At 36.8% G+C, this 23,116-nt stretch overlaps 1 protein-coding gene and 1 pseudogene across 1 annotated transcript in view; both read left to right on the top strand.

The window, feature by feature from the left end:
* The window catches only part of OSTM1 (osteoclastogenesis associated transmembrane protein 1), a 30,981-nt gene extending 14,021 nt beyond the window's left edge, over positions 1-16,960 (top strand). Inside the window, exons 4-6 of the mRNA XM_039237447.1 lie at positions 8,256-8,423; positions 10,582-10,747; positions 14,935-16,960. Coding sequence (XP_039093378.1) covers positions 8,256-8,423; positions 10,582-10,747; positions 14,935-14,990 — 390 coding nt within the window. The 3' untranslated portion in view covers positions 14,991-16,960. The remainder of the gene's footprint in view (positions 1-8,255; positions 8,424-10,581; positions 10,748-14,934) is intronic.
* A 5,468-nt stretch (positions 16,961-22,428) lies between these two features.
* On the top strand, positions 22,429-23,041 carry LOC120235193 (annotated as a pseudogene).
* Positions 23,042-23,116: the final 75 nt, after the last annotated feature.

Below are 23,116 nucleotides of genomic sequence, written 5' to 3'. Positions count from 1 at the left end.
CTTATTCTTTGCCTCAATATTTGATTAAATATATTTTACCTATTTAAAAAATCTTAAAAAAAATTTTTTTACTGTTTATTTTTGAGAGAAAGAGACATAGAGCAAGCAGGGGAGGAGCAGAGAGAGAGAGGCAGAATCTGAAGCAGACTCTAGGCTCTGAGCTGTCAGCACAGAGCCCGACGTGGGGCTTGAACCCACAAACTGTTGACATCATGATCTGAGCCAAAGTCAGATATTCAACCGACAGCCACCCAGGCGCCCCTAAAAAGAATATGTGTATAGGATGAAAAGTGATATTTATTTCTGTATTTGTTTATTTATTTTTAGGCCAAATTTGTTAGTATATTATGAAGAATATAAGCAAAAGTGCCATAACAGAGACCTCAAATAAGTATTACAAACAAGAATGGTCCACAGGTAGATGATAGGCAGCTGTATTCCACAAGGTGATTCTGGGACCTACATTGTTTATCCCTTTGTGCCCCCTCCCCTCGTTTAAGGAGTTGTATTAGGAGGCTCTCAGGACCCCATTTATTCTGTGAGAAGGGGAAAAGAAAGTGAAGGGCAAGGAGATTCCTTTTCAGGAAGTTTTGTAGAAGTTCCTGTGTCATCTATGTTTTTGTTTCATTGATAGGAACGTAGTCAGTAGCCATGTCTAGCTAGGTGACCAAGTGCCTTGCTGAAACCCCCAGACAAGTTCTGTTACCTAGATTTCTATGTATCTATGTAAGCTGTCCCTAAGTTTCTACATATGATTTTATTTTGGATGAATTTACCTTGTGCTTTTGAAAGTATTGATTTTATTATTTTGTTGCTATGTTGTAGGGATTATAAAGGTTTATGAGTTTGATGTCTTTTTAGATTGTATTTTTATTATAAATATATAAAATGTTTATATATTTATCTTTATCCAATTGAATGCTTTTGCCTTGAATTCTACTTTAATATTGCCACCCCTGTTGTTTTCTGTTTGCATGTTTCCTGTATCTTTATTTCATTTTTAATCTTTTTTATACAGTTAAAAATATTTCTAATATAAGTAGCATATATGTATGGATTTTATTTTGTACTTAACGTAGAGTCTATCTTTTAGTAGATGAATGTGACCAATTCACATGTATTGTGCTATTATTTTAGGTCTAATTTCTGCCACCCAATTTTCTCTTTTTGTTTTTTTTTTTCCTTTTTCATGACTTTTGCTGGAATGACCTGTTTCTCAATTTTTTTTCTCTATTTGTAATTTAAATCTTATATATTCTATTCTGCCATCATAGTGTTTTTCTTTAACTTTTTAAAGAAGTATATTTGAATCTGTAGTTCTCTATCATAATAGCTACTTAGTCTTCCTAGATCAAGATAGAATCCCATATCCCATAATTTATATAAATACTCTGAAATTTAAAACTCAGATTTTTATTAAATTTGAAATATATCTTTTTCAAAACCCCTTACCTGCCCCAATAACTATTGTATTAGCAGTTATTCAGATTTTACTGTTTCAGCGCTCACTATCCTTTCCAGGCCTTTCTCTATCTTTCCCTATTTTGAGTTTTGATGTTTGACTAGACTCCTTTATATATTGTGTTAGAAGGATTTGGGAGATGCACTTTCTAAATCTTTGCATGTCTGAAATTATCCATTTGATGCCTTTACATGTAAGTATAATAGCTTGGCTAGGTTTATGATTCTAGAATCAGAATTCTTTTTCCTCAGTTCCCCATGAATTATTCTCCTTTATTTTTAGTGTTTCAGATAGAAATCAATGCCAGTTTGAACTGTTTTCATTTGTAGGTAACTTTCACTTAGTTTTTCTTTTGCTTTGCCTTATCTGGCCTTTCTTTCCTTATAACAGTCCTATTATGGATAATACTGAATCTTTTGGGTCTGGTTCCTCCATGTTCCTTTTTTCTCTTAAGTAATCTCTCCTTTTTTCCCTCTCTTTTTCTTTCTCTCTCTCTCTCTCTCTCTCTGGCTTTTCTTTTTGTGTTCTAGGAGAGGTCCTTGTCTAAATCACTAATTACATCCTCAGTGTGGCATTCTGCTTTTCATTGCTTCTATATTAATTTTTTTTGTTGTGAGGTATTTTTTAATTTTCAAGAATTTTTACTGCTCTAATAGGTGCTGTTTTTCTTACTGTTTTAAGTATAAGCTATGTCTATTGTAGGTAATCATTGGGAAATACAGATGAAAGAAGTGAAATGCCAGATTATTTTTAACTATCTCTTTACACATATATTCAGTCTCTCACTTTTGCTAAGTATATACCAGTTGAAAGCAAAACCTTTTGGGACTTCTATATTTTCATGAGGCAGTCTGATTTTATTTTATCCCAGATCTTTGCAAATAAATGTGGCAAATGATATGTATTATTTTTCCAGTCTTTTTATTAGGAAAAGAGTTAAAACTTACAGAAAAACTGAAAGAGTGTTATAATGAAGACTCATTATATGTATCACCCAGATTCAATAATTACCAACCTTTTGTCATATTTGCTTTATATACGTGTGGATATGTTTAGTTTTTTTGCTGAAGCATTTTAAATTAAGTTGTAAAAGAATAATTTGATGACATTACTTATTTGCTTTTTAAAAAGTTTTAAAGTTTTAATTTTAGAATAATAGTAGATTTAGAACAAAATTGCAAAGATAGTACAAAATGTTCCCATATACCTCTCCTTCAGTTTCTACAATGTTAACGTCTTCTATTGTTATAGTACAATTGTCACAGCTGAAAAACCAAGATTGGTGCATTACCACTAACTAAACTAGAGTTTGTTCACTAGTTTTTCCAGTAAAGTCATTCCTTCTCTATCCTGATTTCCAGATTGCATTTAGTTGTTCTGTTTCCTTAGTGAGCTAGTTTTACTCATAACACTTCTGACACCCAGGGTGTAGTGATTTTCCCACACCAACAGCCAATTTTCTGATTCTCTGACACCAACTAGGTGTCCTACAACTCAATTCTGATATTAACTACTTGGGATTAGTCTCAGACTCCACATATTTAAGGGCTCAGTCTCACAAGAAGCCCTTATTACTTCAGATGTCAATCACAAAGTGGCCAGGTTACCTACGCTTTCGTTAGAGTTGGCTACAAAGTCAAGGGGTTCCCGCAGTTTGTCCCCTTTCAAGTTCAGTAATGTGCTAACTGGCTCACAGAATTCAGGTACACTTTTTCCTTATGTTTACTGATTATTACAAAGCATACACGTCAGGAATAGCCAAGTGGAAGAGATGTGTAGAAGGTGTGAGGGAGGGATGTGTGTGCAGGCCTTCCATGCCCTCTCTGGGGATGCCATGCTCCCAGCACATTGCTGTGTGCACCAACCCGGAAGCAAGCTCTTGGAACATTGAGGAATTTTTTTTATGAAGATTTCATTATGTAGGCATAATTGGTTACTTCAGCTACTGGTGTTTAACTCAGTCTCCAGCTCCTCTCCCCACCTCGGAAGTCAGAGGTAGTGCTAAAAGTACCAACCCCCAATCAATCATGCTTTGGTCTTTCTGGTGACCAGCCTTCAGCCTGAAGCTATATAGGACCCCCAGCCACCAGTCATTTCATTAGCATACAAAAGGCACTCTTATCACTAGGAATATTCCAGTGCCAGGAACCAGGAACAAAGGCCGACTATCTATTTCCCATTACACCACACTTAGCTACTGTGGTCCATGACAGTTTCTCAGTCTTTATCTGGTTTTCATGACTGATAATTTTGAGGAGTACTGGTCACCTCTTTTATAGAATGTCCCTCAGTTTGGGTTTGTCTAATGTTTCTTTCATGGTTACACTGGGATTATGGGTTTGGGGGAAGAACACTACAGAAGTGAAGCACCTCTCTCATTGCATCCTGTCAGAGGTACATGCTATCACCATGATTTATCCCTGATGATGTTAATCTTGATCACCTGGACAGGGTAGTGTTTTCTAGGTCTCTTTAATGCTTGCTAAGTTACCTTTTTCTTCTTCTTTCCATATTCTATTCTTTGGAAGCAAGTTCCTGAGTAACAAGAATGGGGGTGGGGAAATTAAGATCTAAGTCTTGGAGGAGTGTTTACTTAAATTATTTAGAAATCTTCTGTAAGGAAGATTTGCCACTTTTTCCACATTTATTAAATTTATATCAATATGGGCTCATGGACATTTATTTCATACTTGGAGTTGTAATTCATCTTTAAAAGTTCTCTCCTGTATGCTGAATGAATTACTTTTCATTAGGGCATTTACTCTGATTTCTAGGTTTAATTTGTTTGCCCTTTGAATCATTTTATTTGCTTGTTTTTTTTTTCTTATTTACTTTGTTTTCTTTTTATGTCCATTTTTAGGCTCATCTTATTTTCTTTTTTTTTAATTTTTTAAAAAATATTTTTATTTATTTCTAGGAGAGAGAGAGAGAGACAGCGTGAGCAGGGGAGGGTCAAAGAGAGAGGGAGATACAGACTCTGAAATAGGCTCCAGGCTCTGAGCTGGCAGTCAGCACAGAGCCCGACGCGGGGCTCGAACCCACGAACCGTGAGATCATGACCTAAGTGAAAGTTGGACGCTTAACCAACTAAGCCACCCAGGCGCCCCTCATCTTACTTTCTTATGTGGTCAATGTCATAAGATGGTTGTACCAGGCTAAGGTGGCTGGAAGAAATCTCTCTCTCTTTCCATATGGAATTTGGTTTTTATAGCTTGACTTTCAAAAATTCCCTCAAGCTGGCACTATGCACTCACTTATTCGTTCAACAATATTTAATGGGCACTGTTATGTGCCAGGAGATAGTGTTCTGGGCCCTGAGGACAGCAGTAAACAATACAGCTAAGATTTCTGTTCTTGTGAACTATGTCCTAGTAGGAGTAAGATTAATAACAAAGAAATGAGATAATTAAGAGTACTGAGTCCTGGAAAGGGGGTGTAGTGTGCTACTTTAGATAGGGTGGGCAGGGAGTACCTGTCTGAGCAGGTGAATTTTGAGATGCTCTAAATTTTGAGATAGAGTCAGCCACGGGAAAAATGTTTTTCTTAGAAGCAAGGATAAAGGCCTTGGGAGAGAGAATGAGCTTGGTATGTGCAAGGAATAGGAAGAAGGCCCATTTGGCTGGAGCACAGTGAGCATATGTGAATGAGATATGGGAAGATAGGCAGAGGCCAAATCATGTAGAGTTGTGCAGAACAAAGGAAGAAATATGGACTGAATTCTGAGCACAATGGGAAGCCATTTAAAGCAGGAATGTGACGTGATATGAATTGCATGTTAAAATAGTACTCTGGCTGCCCTGTGGAGAAACTCAGTTGAACCTAGGCAAGAATGGAAAGAAGGAACCTAATTCAGAGGCTGTCACAGGAGAGAGAAATGGTGTGGACGGGGGTACTGGCTATTATGTTGGAGAAATGCAGGGTCAGTTCAGGATATACTTTGGTAGTATATCTGACAGGACTTGTTGATAGATTGGGTAATTCCTGAGATTACTGGTGGTTGATCAGAGAAGGAAGAAGAGGAAGCAGGATTACCCTAGGCCCTTGGCCCTAAGTAACTAAGAGTATGATGGGGCCACTGGGAAGACTGGTTGTAAGGGACTGAGGATTAAGACTTCTGTTTTGAACAGATTAATACAAAATAGCTTTAAACATCTAAGTTGAGATGTGAAATAGTGTTATACATGAAATTGGAGCCTTTAGAGAGGTACGAGCTGGAGATACAGCTTTGATCATCATCAGATCAGGTACAGATGGTGTTTAAAGTCATGAGACCGGATGTGAGTAAGTGAAGCTATAATAACAAAGGGACCCCAAAGACTGAGTCCTGGGGAACTCTAGTGTTTTATAGGTAGGATGTGTGTGTGTGTGTGTGTGTGTGTGTATACGCTCCTGCGCCCGCACATGTTTGAGAGGGGAGGGGAGCCAGCTAGAGATAGTGGTATAGCAAGGCACAGGGATACAAGAACACCTGGCTCCAGGGATCCCAAACAGATCAGATTTGGCCACTTGCTGCTGACAAAATCCAAAGGCAGAGACTGATTGGTGATGAAACAGGAGACGAATTTATTTCTATGAGGCCAATGCCCAGAAGACAGCGGACTAGCATCCCAAAGACTGTCTCTAAAGTGCTGAAAATACTTCCAGGTTTACATAAGGTAAATGTGGTGCAAAGATGGGCAGGTAGTGCAGGCAGACAGTGAAGGTCAGATTGGTCATCGTCCTCATCATCCTGGAGTCAATCATGGGGAAGGATCACCCTTATTGCTTCACGGGTATTTTAAGTTCCCCTCTGGGGATGCTTTGCCCTCAGGGTTTTCTACCTAAGACTAGAGACAAACTGGAAAGAAGAGCCCAACTAAAAAGTTTGAGGCCAAAAGGGAAGCTGCCAAATTGGTGACATTGGCTGTGGCAGTGGCTCCGAGCTCAGTGCTTGGGCTGGGATGTGGGTTTACATTCCAGACCAGATCCACTTTGGGTAGTAAGTGTTTGCCGGTGGCTTCTCTGGGAACCTGAACTGTCTTGGTGGCTGTGGAAAGACTCCATTTTCTGGCTGGGTCTGCAGGCAGGGTAGACCATTGTTCTAGCCTTTCACATCTCTAGAGGACAGTGGGTGGCTGCAGGGGATAGAGGTTCACAAAAGACTGTCTCTGGTTCTGGTTAGTTTCTGGGACTGGTGTAGTAGCTGGTATCCAACCTTCCTGTGATGAGACTTGCATGTCACTCCTTTATATTTTAGGTGCTATTCAAGTGCCTGGATTTACCTTTCCTTTCTTGAATCTTTTTAGTGATGAAGTCAGGACTCAAGCCATGTGCTAATATCATCTTCCTAGAATCCTACTTCCTCATTCCTTTTAAACACTGCAGGTTGGGGCACCTGGGTGGCTCAGTCAGTTAAGTGCCGACTTGGGCTCATGTCATGATCTCACGGTTTGTGGGTTCAAGCCCTGCGTCAGGCTCTATGCTGACAGCTCAGAGCCTGCAGCCTGCTTCAGATTCTCAGTCTCCCTCTCTCTCTGCCCCTCCCCTGCTTGCCCACTGTCTCTCTGTCTCTCTCAAAAAAAAAATAAACATTAAAAAATTAAAAAAAAAATCCCTAAACACTGCAGGTCTTTTTATTGTTTGGTTATGTCACTGTTTATTCAGTCACTCCCTATGTTGATGGAGATTTTGGCTCAGTATTTTACTATTACAAACATGTCTTTTTCCATGAAACTTGTGAGTGTTTGTATGACTTTACCTGTCTGATAGATTCCTAGAAGTGAAATTGCGCTGTCAAAAGATATGTGCATTTTAAACTTTCGTATAAATGGCTAAATTACACTCTGCCATCAAGGTTCTATGTTCAGTTTTTGATTAAACACATTTAGCTAAATGCACAATTGTTCTGTGAAAAACAGGCCACGTGCTAGTTCTTGTGGCAGAACTAAAGGGAGACTTAGTTTCTCTGTCAAATAGATGCTGAGGGTAACATTGTGGGGGCTATGTCAGTTTCATGCCTTTAATTGTTTCTTTTCTCTTTCATTCAGATATTGAGTTAATATCATTTCTTCAGGCTACAAAGTAAGGAAAAGGGAATAGAAGGCAAAGATGTGAACTGACTAGTTAGTGAACTTGTTCTTGAAAAGACAAGTGTCAGTCCCAGAAATGGAAAAACTTGAGATTCAGCAACATGATAGCTTACATGTTATATCCACTACCTTCATTTTAGGCTATATAATACTTTGACATTAGTCCCTTTTCGTTGACTAGAGAGGTCTGGATTACACATCTTGACATAAGAGGGCTAAGTGGGAATGTAGTTTTGGTGCCTTTTCCTTCCCCATTAATACAGTGCCTTCTGTCTCAATGAGGCCGACTTCAGTGTTGAAGTCAGCACAGCCAAGGGCATATTTGATTTATTCTGTAACAGTAAGATAGATCAGAGCAGCCATATAAATGACGAGGTGATTTAAGAAATTTCAGGGATTTAGGCATTAGTAATTTGGCATCTGAGCTATTGTTCTCAGTTACCAGCGGCTAGTACAGTGGTTTTCAAAATTTAAGGGCAACTAGAAAGTGCTAAAATATTTTACTATGTGCATGCTTCTCTAATCCTTGAGACCTATAATACAGGTAGTGGCAATACGTTATAGATGGCAAAACTGAGGCTCAGAGTGATTTAGTAACCTGTCTAACATCACAGCTCAGTACTTTAATGTGCTATATTGTTTCCTGTCTGCTAGGAGGGCAAATAACTTATGTTAAAGAGATGCAGTGTTTATTGTGTGTATTACATGTGCCTTTGATATTTTAGGGGAGCATACACAGTCTTATGCAGTTAAGGAATTATTCAGAAGTTTGCAAAAACTGTCGTGAAGCATACAAAACTCTGAGTAATGTCTACAGTGAAATGCAAAAAATGAATGAACTTGAAAATAAGGCTGAATCTGGAACACATTTATGCATTGATGTGGAAGATGCAGTAAGTACTTTACTTCTGATATGATACATATTTTGCTGATTGTGCCTTCATATTATTATCCCCTTTAGGGGTGTATTGGAATCTGCATATGTTGTCTTCAACCAGAAATAACTAGTTATAAAGTAGTCGAGTTTTAGAATATACTGATCTGCCAAACCAAAATGAACATTAATCAAGTACTTCATAAATGAGTTGATAATTTGGTACATTTGGTCTTTTAAATTTGATAATATGTGTCATTTTCAGAGGCGTGGGTGTTATATGTTTACATTTCAGTTTCTTGTGCAGGATTGCTGATTCAAGAAATCTATGGTTTTGCTACCATGTGTTTCTTTCTTTTTTGTTTTGTTTATGTATTTTGAGGGAGAGCACATCTGAGGGGGATAGAGGCAGAGTGGGAGAGAGAATCTCAAGCAGGCCCTATGCTGTCAGCACAGAGCCCAACTCTGGGTTCAGTCTCACAAGCTGTGAGATCCTGACCTGAACCGAAATCAAGAGTCAGATGCTTAACTGACTGAGCCACCCAGGTGCCCTGCTACCATGTGTTTCTGAAGACATTTTTGAATTGCTTCCTATCCCATTGCTTTTATTCTTTATATCTGTTATCATCTGAAAATTTTAATTTGTTTATTTATTTACAGTCCGTCACCTCTCACTAAAATATAAGCCACATGAGGAAAAGGACCACCTGTCCTTTTCTGTGTACTGTCCAGTATTTAGAACAGTGCCTGGCATATAGTGGGCTTTTAGTAATATGTATTGATTGAATAGTCAACAAAAAAGATTTTTCCTTAATTGTATAGTCAGCCTTCATGTGGGGCACCACTAGATGGCGATCATGCCTTTCTATGGGAATATGGTGCCTAAGAGTTGAGGCATCAAAGGAAATAGGAATTACTGTCTAAAAGTAGAGAGCTAAAGGTCAAAGTTAATAAACATAATGGTTGAGAATGATAAATATGAATAGCAGCTCAGAGTGAACTATGGGGGATCAATAATATTCATGATGGCAAAAAGCACTTATTATCAAACTTAAAATGGATATACCATGGGGATTTTTATTTTTTTACTACTCTTTCTAATGTCTGAAGAGTACCTGCTTCCAGTACGCTCTCAGTAAATACTAAATATTTATTTTAAGAATAATAGTCTGTTTCATCATTTTTAAAATGAAGAAAATGAATATTGATTCTCTGACAAAAGTTGGATTACATAGGAAATCAACATGACCACCTGTTTTTAGAGCATCCTTCTTACAGTAAGCAAAACTTACAGTAAACATACAGAGCACCATTTGCAAACCATGTCTCAGACAAAATTCAGGCAAGAATAGTTTTCTACATTATATTTGTTAGTTTCCTTAAATCACTTAGCATGTTCAACAGAAACGGTGAGCTCAATGAAAATGAGGTATTGCTGCCCCTAAATGTATCTGTTTTTAATGTATGCTGCTAAATGAAATACCTAAGAAACTTTCCATGATTCATTAGATAGTACTTAAACAATTATTTGCCATGTGAATCTTTCATAATATCTTAGGTGAGGTACTAAACATTTCATAGATAATCATCTCTTGAAGAGCAGCTGTATTTATATATTTAGTTGATGTTTTTATTTTCATTCTAAAAATATTGCAACAAGCTCACATATGTAACATTAAAAAATTTTTGTTTTTTGAGCTGAATTCCTCCCCCAGTTTTATTGAGATATAATTGACAAATGAAATTGTAACGTATTTAAAGTGTACAAGTGATAATTTGATAAACATATACATTGTGAAAGGACTCCCACAGCCAAGTTAATTAACACATCCATCACCTCACATTGTTCCCCTTTTAAATCTTTTTTAATAAATGAAGCATGGTCTAACCATGTATGTTCCTGTTGATACAAGTTCTCTGTTTGAGATCTGTGAAAGGTTGACATTCTTTAGACAGTGTTACGAATTTAGAATATGAAATTTCTGTATGGGTATAAACTTATACAGTGATTGATTGTGAACCAGCTAATTTCTGGACAGAAGAAATTGTCCTCAACTATCAATAGATTTTTTTAGGGATGTATAATTAGTTTTAAATTCTGGATGCCTGTTATTTTATTAATAAAATGAAGACAAATTAAATGTAAAATAAAGTAATTTTATTTGCTGTCATTCCAGATGAATATTACTCGAAAACTTTGGAGTCGAACTTTCAATTGTTCGGTCCCTTGCAGTGACACAGTGCCTGTAATTGCTGTTTCTGTCTTCATTCTCTTTCTACCCGTTGTCTTCTACCTTAGTAGCTTTCTTCACTCGGAACAAAAGAAACGCAAACTCATTCTACGTAAGTTTCTTTTTACAACTATTTATTTAGCTAAAACCTGTATTTTAAAAACTTAGTCCTGTTTTAGAAATTATGTATATTCTAAAAACTCAAACTGTATTAGACTAAAACAGCTCTCAGCTTCAAATGTTACAGTTAATGGTTACTAATGGGAGAGATGTGTAAGAAGTCCATAAGTACAAATGATCAACAGTCAACATACAGTATCTTTTTAGAAATTTTAACGGAGAGAGCTAGATTCCCTGGAATTAGGTAGGCAACAACAGAAGAATAGCGACAAAGGTTTTGCAGACCTGAATAGACATAGTAGGGAGAGGTCCATCGGAGCCACCTGGAAAGAAATTATAGTGAACACACAATTTATTTATGAATAAATTGGAAATGCAGTTGGAAGGACATTGTCTGACATACAGCATGTGCTCACACATATTCCCCATCAAATGGGACACAGCAGATCAAGCACTAACTAGAAGATCCCATCTAGCTGAAGAAGAGTGGCTTCTAAGTTTAGTGGGTTTCTTGCTTATAATCAGAATGAAGGTATGGGCTTATCCTTTAATAATTTTAATTGTTAAAATAGAGAATGTTTTTTGTAGAAAAAACTTAGGCTTTTTTTCCCCCCTCTTAAATAATAGTCCTAGTCTAGGAACCTATGATATAAAATTTCTTTCCCTTATAAATTTCTTTCTAGCCTTTCTTCTTCCTGGTTTATTTAACCTCACTTCTAATATATTTAACTAACTAAAAAATATATTTAACTAAAACTAATATATTTAAATAAAATATATTTATTTAGGATAAATATATTTATCCTAAAAAAGGATACTTGCAGATCTGTTTGAACTGAATCTGTAATGTCTTGTCACCTTGAAAAGCTAGCTAATAGAGGGAAAAGTCTTTAATATGAGTGTGTTTAGTAAAGCTTTTCAAAGATTGCTAGCATTTTATAAAATATGTAACAGGGTCCTAAAGGCACTTATTTAGAATAATAACAACAAAACATTGCAGGGACCTCACTATTGAGAAACTTTCTTTTTCAAGGCCTAGTATACTTTTAAAGTTTAGCATCATATTTGCCTTGTAAATTAGTTTAACTCTGTGGAAGATACTTAGTGCTTCTGGATTTTTGTTTGTTTTCAAAGTTACTTTTATCTATCTGCTTGTACAAGCCACAAATCTTGTTATCTTTACTTTCTTAATTCGTTTCTATTTTATTTCCCCATTCCCATAGTCTCTTCCCTACCCTTTTTCACTCCATCAGCAAGTATTGACAGCTGGACTTCCAAAAATGTATCTTAAATGATCTTTTCTCTACCTTGACTGATAATACCCTAGCCCAGCCCAGTCCATCTCTTACCTCTCCTAATACAGGAGTCCCTTAACTGGTATCCCTGCTTCCATTTTCTTTTCTTTTTTTCTTTTTTTTTTTTTTGACCCACAACAATCCATTCTTCATATAGAGGCTAGAGTAGTTTTTTAAACACAAATGTTACTATGCTTTTCTCCCACTTGAAACCCTTCCTGTGTTCCTGTTGCATCTACAATAAAATCAAAACTTATTTCCGGGGTCTGCTTTCTAAGCTATGTGTGACCTGCCCCACCCTCCTCATCTACCTTTCTAAACTCATTGCACTCACTCCTTTCTTTGCTCATGATGCTGTATGTAGGCAGCCTGGCCTTTTTGCTCCCTTCACAAACACCAAACTCATTCACACTGCCCCCTTCCCAAAGCTCTGCACTGGTCCTCCTTGCCATCCTTGACTAGCTCGTTGTCGTCCAGGTCTTACGTCAAAGACTACTTATTCAAAGATACATTTTATGACCCCTATCCTAAGAATACGTCGTTCTTTTAATTCTCCTATACCTATCATCTTTCTTTGATGACATTTAATCACTTTTTGATTTAGCTTTTTCATTTATATTCTATCTTATTTGTCTCTCCTGACTCAACTGGAAGCTCCATCAGAACAAGGGTCTTGTTTATCGTGTTCACCACTATCTCATCAGTAGCCAGAAGGTACCGGGCCTATAGCAGGGATGCTCAAATATATTTGTTGAATAAAAGAACGTGTATCTAATGTTAGCATTTCCTAGGGTGTGTTTCTTAAAATAACTAGGCCTGTGAAATTCCTTTTTATAATCTTCATAATGTACCTGAATATAAATGAAAGGTTCTGAGATCATATTCCCAAAACTTGACAATAGGACTTTTCCATAATACCTGTTAATGTTTCATGAAAGCATTGTTTATGAATTGATTTATGAATTTAAGGAAATGCTAATGTAAGCAAATAATTCTTGTGCTGTTATCTCATGGACATTATTATTTATTTTTTTTATGCCACAGTTTTATATGCCCCCATTCATTAAGTCCTGTGGTAGGAATTAGGGATTTAAAAAATAAAAAAAAGGAACAAAGTACAATATGTGCCCTCCAAGAACACACTGACCGTAATCCAATTATTACAACAAAAGTAGTTAAAGGTATACAGTGTGGTTGGCCCACAGAGAATAAGACTGACTATGCATTAGGGCTGTTGGAATTTATCCCTAGATCTTTGAGGTAGAATTTCTTTCTTTCCTTTTTTTTTTTTTTTTTTTAAATATCTCTTGGAGTAGAATTTTGAAGGATGTAGGAATTTATTAGAGAGTAAGGAAGCAAGGAAGTTGTAGATATATGTACTCATTGGTATTGCTGCCTGGTTAGTTTAATAAATTTGGTAAGTAGTAAGAAACTTTAAACAACATAGGAAAAAACCCTCTTGATTTAGTTTGTCTCCCAAATCCACAGAAGCTTAAGAGTAGATTTCTAGCTTGGGCTATTTTTTAGGTTAAGTTGTCCTTTAGTTTAGCTGGAAGCAGGACACTGGTCCAGAAAGTTATGTTGTCATCTTAGAGTGGTGGTCAGCAGAGACCCTGATAAAACCAGAACATTGGTTTTCATCCTTGACCACATATCAGAATTGTCTGCAGAGCTTTAAAACAAAACAAAAAAGCACATGCCTGGGTCCCACTGCAGACCTTCTCATAACCTCTACTCTCCTGTTAAAAACCTCTGAGGTAGAGAGATTCCTAGTTATTCAATGTAAGATACTTTTACTATTTTATAGTTGTTTTTCATTTATGGGACATGAGAAACATTCGTGTTTAACTATAAGCACAAACATTACAAAGCAAAATAGACATAATTTCCTTTATTAACCCTAATGGCTCAGTCCCATTAGCATCATAATAAAAATTGATTGTACATATTAGCTGCCATATGTATTTGTGTGTATGTGCACATATGTGTAATATCATTCACTTGTTTTGTAAGCCATTTAAGTTTTTTTTCAACTTTTCTTTGACAGTTTTTTGACATTACAGAATTATTTTAAGAGAAATTTGATTTGGATTTCTAAATTAGACTTTTTAAAATGTTTATTTATTTATTTTTGATAGAGAGAGAGAGAGAGAGAGCGAGCAAGCAAAGTGCAAAGAGAAAGAATTCCCAGCAGGCTCTGCACTGTCAGCACAGAGCCTGATGCAGGGCTTGAACACAGGAACCTTGAGATCACAGCTTAGCTGAAATCAAGAGTTAGATGCTTAACTAACTGAGCCACCCAGGCACCCCACTAACTTAGACTTTTTTTTTTAATGTTTTATTTATTTCTGAGAGAGAAAGAGAGGCAGCATGAGCAGGGGAGAGTCAGAGAGAGAGGGAGACAAAGAATCCGAAGTAGGCTCCAGGCTCTGAGGTAGCTGTCATCACAGAGCCCGACACGGGGTTCGAACCCACACACTGTGAGATCATGACCTGAGCGGAACTCAGATGCTTAACCAACTGAACCACCCCTGGAATCTCTAACTTAGACTTTTAAATATGTAATTTTATTATTGTACTTTGTAATATTTCTGGTTTTTTACCTATATTGCATATTTGAGATTGTGATGTTCAAAATGATATAAATTATGTCTGTTTTATTTGGTACTGCTTCAAATAAAGTCATGTGTGGCTTCAAGCAAAGTTATATTTTTTGAGGTTAGTAGAAAAAAATAGACTTGGGTTTTAATTCTTAGAAGATTGAGTCTATTCTGATTCAAACATAGAATTAATAGATGACTACTATAGTTTACATAAAAATAATGAATAATTATGCTTAGAGAATTAAATTTAAGTTAAAATATAATACTTTTGATTTATCTAGCCAAACGTCTCAAGTCCAGTGCCAGCTTTGCAAACATTCAAGAAAATTCAAACTGAAATCTACAAAATGGAGAATTAACATCCTATTCCATGGATGAATGGTGGAAGATACAGTTTGGTCCATAGAAGATAAGCAAGTTCAAGTTCCTAAGAAATGCAAGGACTTCAGATTTATTTTTAAATAAGTATTTTCAATTTTTCTTTCCTTTTTTGTTCCTTTTTTAAGGGTTTGGGTATTTTTAATTTCCAGGCCTAGCAATGTTGTCTATTTTAAAGTGTATTTGTTACAATAACAAAAGATGCAAGAACAATCTTTGTTTTATTTTGTAGGCATATTATTACTATTTGAGACTTCTGGTATCTCCTTATTAACATAGTATTTTAGTAGCAAAGTTTTTGAAAACTAACATTTAAAAATTAATCAATTATAGGCAAAATTTGAAAAAGAAATATGCTTGCTAAAAAATAGCAGATCCAAAGATTAATTTAAATTACTCACTATTGCAGTATTATTGTTTTATATTGACATATATTGACAAATGATATGTAGTTCAATCTCTAGTTTCCTTTAAGTGATTTTTGAAACTGCTAATTAGAAACCTCCCTAACAATTTTTAGAAGCAGGAAGGCACATTACATTTATCCTTGTAAAAAGATTTATGGTAACTGGTTTCTTACTTAACTTTTATAAACAGTATTGTATTTTACACCTCATTTTTGCCTTTATTTCAAAAATAATTTGAAATCACTGGACTACGGTACTATATTCAGGGCAAGATGGATTCTTTTTCTACCAGGGATTTGCATTGTGAATTACATTAAGTTATTTGGCAATTTATAATTTATTACTACTTTAAATCAAATGTAGCATTAACACAATATATATTTAAGTTGTGGGGTTTTTTTTGATGGAGATTCTCTTGGGATATATGGAGATTTTTGGAGGGGAGAAAGGAGGAGTAAAATAGAGACACGAGAGGATGCTCACTATGAGACTGTTGAATGGTTCATGTTGAGGGCATGAGTTAAGATGAGTCTGATACAGAAAGCAGTTAGGTTAAGATGCCTAGTTTTTCTAAATTATATAAATCAGATAAATGTGATATGACGGAAATGAAGTCAGATATTTCACTATCAGAAAGCAAATTCTATTTTGGAATGTTTATATCAACGTTTTTTAAAAAAGAAAAAAAAGTTCATTTCAGAATTGTTCACAGTTTCTCCCCCTTCCCCCCCAGGTTTTTAGTGTTAGGTATTTCATTTGTTAATTTCTTCTTGCTTTCTTGGTGGAAATAGACTTTGTTCTAAATGTTGAAAATGTGAAGCCTGCTCTCTATAGAAACAAGAGTTAGGTTAAATAGTACAAGAGTTTTAATCTCTTCATATATAGTAAAATGCTGTATAAAGAGACAAGAAAGTGGTTTTAATTCTTTTTTAATGTTTAGTATATATGCAGAGTTGAAAAAGAAGGCTTATCTTTGGATATGTAACATATCCAAAAGCTGTTACAGTTTTTCTAGTCTGCTGTGATGCATTTAAAATGTGCTGGGATTTATTCTACTGTCATTGTTCATGCTGCTGATACTAATAGCACTGTCTTGATTTGAAGCATATAGTTGAGGGCCATTGAAAGCAATCTTTCATTAATGCAGATAAAACCAGTTTACATATGCAAAGTTACAAAATGGCATATTTGAATCTGTAACTAGTGACTCTTTGATCACCTTTCAATGTTATGTATTTCTGAAAACCATTGCTTTTGGGTATGGTTGCTAATAAGCACTTTAGAAAAGAAAAGACAGCCTTTGCTTTTTCTGGTTGAGTCATTGCTCTTTTGACATAGGATCAGCAATAGATTTCAAAAATAAGTATTAAGCATACACTGAAGTGTGTAAATACTTCATTTTTTAGTCATATTGATAAATTCTTTGCATAGTTTTAAATTCTGAGACACATAGCATATATGTGTGCATAAGAACATCTTTAGCTTTTTGGCACTTTGAAATAAAGGAAGTAACTTAAAGAAATTGCAGTGCACCATATTTGATTTTTTTTAAATATATTTTTAGAGTTTCAGATGTAATTGAATGTCACATTACAGTTTTTCAGGCATTGAGTTTATTTTTTTATATTTTTGTTGTTAAAATTTTTTATGTCTTTATTTTATTTTGAGAGAGAGAGACAGAGTGAGAGGGGGAGGGGCAGAGAGAGAGGGAGACACAGAATCTGAAGCAGGCTCCAGGCTCTGAGCTGTCAGCACAGAGCCCGACACAGGCTCAAACCTACGAACTGTGAGATTGGACTGTGAGATCATGACCTGAGCTAGAGTCAGATGCTTAACTGACTGAGCCACCCAGGCTCCCCACAGGCATTGAGTTTAAATGCCTACTTTTAAAGTACCATCTAATAATTTTGTTGTTAATAAAAATGTACTTTTGGGTTATTTATTTTTTGTTTGGATGTGACATGTAGAACTAGCATCAGCTATCTTAAAGTGTAACTCTAAATCAATACCATCAGAGTATAGATGGGAAAAGTTACTTCTAATGGGACAGCATTTTCTGATGTTTCATGGATGAGCTCTACTTTTACTGCAGTGTACTCCTCACAAACTGAATGTTTTCCCAGAACATTATTGTTGGAGTTGCATTTCTGATGAAAGATTTAACATCACATAAATAATAGACATCAGCAGCAATGAATTAAGAAAGCAAAATTACATGAGTAACCTATGTAACAGTTGAAGGTAGGGGAAAAAATTATGTCCCAAGCACATTGTTTTCTGAGCTAGAAGAAACCTTAGGAGTCATCTGATCATAGACTCCTAGAGCCAGATGGATCCCTAAAGATTCACTTTATCTAACCTAGGCACTGCATGGATTCCCTCTAAAAAGTGTATCACTTACTTCCTATCTTCTCAGTTAGGGAAGCAGAACATCATAGAGCTCCTAATTTATGACTAAGCCATTGTTTGATAGTCAAATCGAAAATTGAGACTTGAAATACGTAATCAAACATTTTTCTACTCTGCTTATCCAAAATTCCAAAAAATTATCACATTGATTATAAAAAGGCTTTGGCCTATGCTGAATTATACATGTAACACATAAAAATTACAACTCTACCACGTTTGCTTATTCTAAGCTGTTACATTGGGTATAATAAATATTCGTCATGCATGTAACATACTTAATGACCAGTAATTTTCTTTGTCTCCTTGGAACTAAAGAGGGCTTTTAAAAAGATAATATGACTAATTCATGCTTCTTAAAGTAGGGAGGTTTTCAATAATAATTTTTAAAATCTTTTTCATGTGATAAACATGTATTTTTTAAAAAATCCATCTCAGTATCTAAATGCAATCAAAATATTTCAAACCTTTAAAAGGAATGATAAGCCCATCTTTAGCTAGATATTATAATAAATCCTCCATTGTCTTACTTAAGTACCAGAATTGTACCCAAAAGATTTGCCCAATAGCATTAGAAGTGAAAAACAATTCAACAAGTGTAATTTCTGGAATAATTGTAGACACCTAGAATGTAGATAGGAAGATTGAAAACTGTTTTGACTCCTGAAACAGAAGAGTAAGCAGAAGTTAGGAGGTTTCTGATCCCCGAAATGTGTATCTTCAGAGGCAGGAACCCACAAGAGAAAGCTTGACAGTCATCCCTGTTTCCAGAGGGGAAGTTATGTCTTCCCTTTCCCCCTCCTATTAGTATTTCATTTTCTATGTTCATTTGAAATGCTATTGCCAGTAATGTAATAGGAGCTGAAATATAAAGGGGTTGACCTTGGCTTTGTAAAATTCAAATCCTCATAAATAAATAAATAAATAAGTATATAAATAAATAAAATCCAAATCCTCTTTATATCTTGGCTGTTCTTCGCTAAATTAGGCAGTGGGTTGTTTTTTTTTTTTGTTTTTTGTTTTTTTTTTTACAACCTAGGGATTCTTATCAGTTAAAATCCAGCATTTCCCACCTCACTGCCCGATACATACACATGCTCTTTCTCATTGCTTTTCTCCTTATGGGTTTGGAGAATTAATTATTGTGGTGTGGCAAACAGCTAGCATAGGATGTAAAGAGCGTGAGTGAGCAAGTAGAATCTCTAGATTTAATCTTTTTCCCTCACACCTCTCCCTGGTGATTCTCAAATGTTTATATAGGAGGGACATAGGAATGGAAATCTCTAGGAGTAGTATTAGATTATATATTTAGTGGAGGAGTCTTTTGGAAAAGGATGGATATTATGAAAGAGCTAAGACTGCTTGAAATTACACTGCTTGGCACACTTTGCCCACCATCCACTCAGGACTTGCTCCTGCTCCAATCCTGTATCTCAAGAGCAACGTGAAATCGTTGTTTAGCTGCTTTGGCTCCTCCTGCTAGGTTTATGTCCTCTGCATTCTTTGTTCACTTTTCTCCATCTCCTAATACCATAATAGATGGAATCATAAGAACTATCCTTTGTAGTTTAGCTATTATCATCAAATCTGCACCACTCATTCTGTGTCTTCAAAACACCAGGGATAGGTGTTTACTTAAAGTGGATACTGAAATTTTGATTGTAATCCAACCCCACCATGCTGGAAGTGAGTGAGAAAATGTAGTCACTGACCTGGTCAGGCTCTGGAAAACCCTTTTTGGGGTTGGGATCCTAGCTTATTGATAGTCTGATTTCATGAGATACATCCAAGTCACTTTTGGCTCTCAAGTCCACCCAGCTCCTTGGATCTAAGCCCTGTCATTTACTCTTGTTCCCATAGTGCCACCATTTTTCTTTGTCCCCATTAGCGTCATGCACACCAAAAATTCAAACAACCTGATGAGATTGTGGTGAAGTCTAAGTTGTCCAGTACTTAAAAGAAATCACTCCTTTGTCTTCAGGATTGCAAAGTTTCTGAAGAAAGCTGTGCTATAATTCTTGTATTTGTTCTTCTGTACATAATGTTTTTGTTGTTTTCTGGTTACCTTCAACATTTCCTCTTAATTTTTGATTCCAGCAGGTTTACTATGATGTGTCACAGCTTTACTGTGATGTGTGGTATATTTTTCTTTGTATTCCCCTTGGGATTCTCTGAGCCTCTTGGATCCTTTTGTTGTTCATTAATTTTGAAAAATTCTCAGTCATACTACCATCAAATATTCTTCCACCCTGTTCCCTCTCTCACCTCCTTTTGGGGTTCCAATTAGATTTGTTAGGTAATGTGATATTGTCCCACAGCTCTATTGGATGTACTCTTCTGTTATATTCACTCTTACCTTCTCTTTGCATTTCAACTTGGATCATTTCTATTGACCTATTTCAGGTTCACTGATTCTTTCTTGGGTTGTATGTGTTCATTCTGCTGATAAGTTTGTTGAGATGATTCTTCATATCTTGATATTGTATTTTATTTCTAGCATTTCCTTTTAACTCTTTTTAAGTAGTATCTCTGCTGAAATGCTCTGTTTTTTTTAAGTTTATTTATTTATTTATTTTGAGAGAGAGAGAGAGAGAGAGAGAGAGAGAGAGAGAATCCAAAGCAGACTCCATGCTCAACACAGAGCCCAACACAGGTTTCAAACTCATGAACCTTGAGATCATGACCTGAGCCAAGATGAAGAGTTGAACACTTAACTGACTGAGCCACCCAGGCCCCCCCATATCCCACTAGACCCTTTAGTATTTTAATCACAGTTAGTTTTATATTATTTTATGTTTTATTTTCTAAGTAGGCTCCATGCCCAGTGTGGAGCCCAACATGGGGGTTAAACTCATGACCCTAAGATCAAGACTAAGCTAAGATCAAGAGTTGGCTGCTTAACTGACTGAGCTCTCAGGTGCCTCTAAATCACAGTTATTTTATTTTATTTTATTTTATTTTATTTTATTTATTTATTTATTTTTTTAAATGTTTTATTTATTTCTAGGAGAGAGAGAGAGACAGCATGAGCAGGGGAGGGTCAGAGAGAGAGGGAGTCACAGACTGAAACAGGCTCCAGGCTCTGAGCTGGCAGTCAGCACAGAGCCCGACGCGGGGCTCGAACCCACGAACCGCGAGATCATGACCTAAGCGAAAGTCGGACGCTTAACCGACTAAGCCACCCAGGCGCCCCTAAATCACAGTTATTTTAAAGTTCCTGTTGGATAGTATCAATATTAGAACCATCTCTGGATCTAGTTCTGTTGATTACTTTATTTCTTGACAACAGATCATTGTCATTTTCTTCTTTTTAGTTCTTCTTAAAATTTGGCTAAATGCCAGACATTGCATGAAAAAGAACGGTAGAAACTGAAATTACTAGTACTCATACCTGCAACTGAGCAAACCTTTCTATCAGGCTATTAGTATGAAGAGTGTGGGTTGAATACCTCCCAACAGTAGTTGATCTGGGTTTAAGTTTTATTCTTAATATCATTACCCTCAGTATATCACAGGTTTCAAATTCCTCCAGTGATATAATTTGTGCAGATACTTTGTGTTTGGTGTGTAGTCTGGAATGTCAAGAGAGTTTTTCTCAGTGATCCTACTTCAGCTTTCAGCAGACTATATGTAACTGTGCTACAAGTGGGATGTCTCTCCATGGACTCTTGTCTCTCCCTTAGCTGTAGATGTCTCTTGCTTGTTTCTTTGTGCAAGGGTTATGGTTGGGCCAGGCAGTGTTTCTCCCCCTCTAACCAGGTCCTGTCTCATGCAGGTCCTGGGCTCTTGAGCTTTAGGGTGCATCTCCCTCTCTCCCATGGCAATCAGACTGCATTGTAATGGGGGGAGGTTTTAAGTGCGAGTGAGTTTTCTGTCCCTCTCTCAATGACAGCAGACTTCTGCTTTGTATCAGTGAAGGATCCTGGTGACTGGTAGGTTTCTTGCCTTCCTCTAGCGTCTGATGGCTTTTGCTTCAACTCTTCTTCTACCACAGCCAACCCTATCTTGGGACCAGGGGACAGGAAAATTTAGTACCACTCCTTTAGTAGCAGATGGCTTTTTCTTTGTATGGAAGATGGACATGGGTCTCATGCCTGCCTCCCATTGGTAGCTGGCTGTCATCTGCATGCCTGTCTCACCAAAGGGAGGCTCTTTTAGTTCTTCTGATCTGCCTCCAGTCTTTCCCATGAGTACCCAGGGAGGCCTAAGGAAAAGTGCTGACAAATGGGGCAAACTCCTTGTATCCATGGCTCCCAGGGGTTCTAAGTTGTGGTACTAGCCCCCACTTGGTCTTTAAACTTTTGTTAACATTCCAGTTTTTTTCCTCTTACTTTTTTGGCTGCTACTCTTCCTCCTGTACTCTGCCCAAAGCAAAATAGTTTGTAGGAGCAGTGTTCACTGGCTTTCTAAATCCTAAGTGGGCCTAGAACTCACCGATTGCTTCTTTGTTGTCAACCTTGTTTTTACTTGACAGCAAACTGCTCAGCAATTTGTTTAATACATTCAAAGAGTTAAAACAGGCAGTGAGAACTGTAGCCAGTTGACTGGAATTGTGGTTATTGGAGGTCCCAGTATACCGCAATCATGTCTATTATGTCCTATAATGGAGGGGCTGTCATGGCAATGAAAGGGAAGAACTATGTGACCATCGTAGCCAACAGGCAGTTTATGATCCAGGCCTGATAGTGACCACAGACTTTCAGAAGATCTTCCCATGGGCACTCAGCTGTATATAGGACCGGCTGGGCTTACACTGATATCCAAATGGTTGCCCAGGAAGTCAAGTTCTGGTTGACCTTGTGTGAGGTGTAGGATGGTTGGCAGATCAAGCCTTACACCGTCATGAGCATGGTGGCCAGCCTCTTGTACAGAGATGGTTTGGCCCCCACTACACTGATCCAGTCATCACTGTGTTGAACCCAAAGACCTTTAAGCCCTTCATTTGCTCTCTAGACCTCATCAGCAACCCCATGGTGACTGACGACTTTGCGGCCCATGACATCTACTTCAAACAAATGTATGGGATGTGTCAGTCCTTCTGGGAGCCTAACATGGATCCAGAACACCGTTTGAAGCCATCCTGCAAGCCATGCTGAATACTGTGGATCAAGATGCAATGCCAGGCATGGGAGTCATTGTTCACATCATTGAGAAGGATAGAATTACCACCAGGACACTGAAGGCCCAAATGGACTAATCTTCTGTTCCCAGAGCCTACTTATTTTTAATAAAATAGTTTTTCTTTCAAAAACAAAAGGTAAAGAGAGAGATA

Source organism: Hyaena hyaena, unplaced genomic scaffold (genome assembly GCF_003009895.1).
Source record: "Hyaena hyaena isolate Hyena2069 unplaced genomic scaffold, ASM300989v1 scaffold_123, whole genome shotgun sequence".
NCBI classification, from domain to species: domain Eukaryota; kingdom Metazoa; phylum Chordata; class Mammalia; order Carnivora; family Hyaenidae; genus Hyaena; species Hyaena hyaena.
The sequence above is the reverse complement of the archived record's forward strand: the minus strand, read 5'-3'. Positions and strand labels throughout refer to the sequence as shown.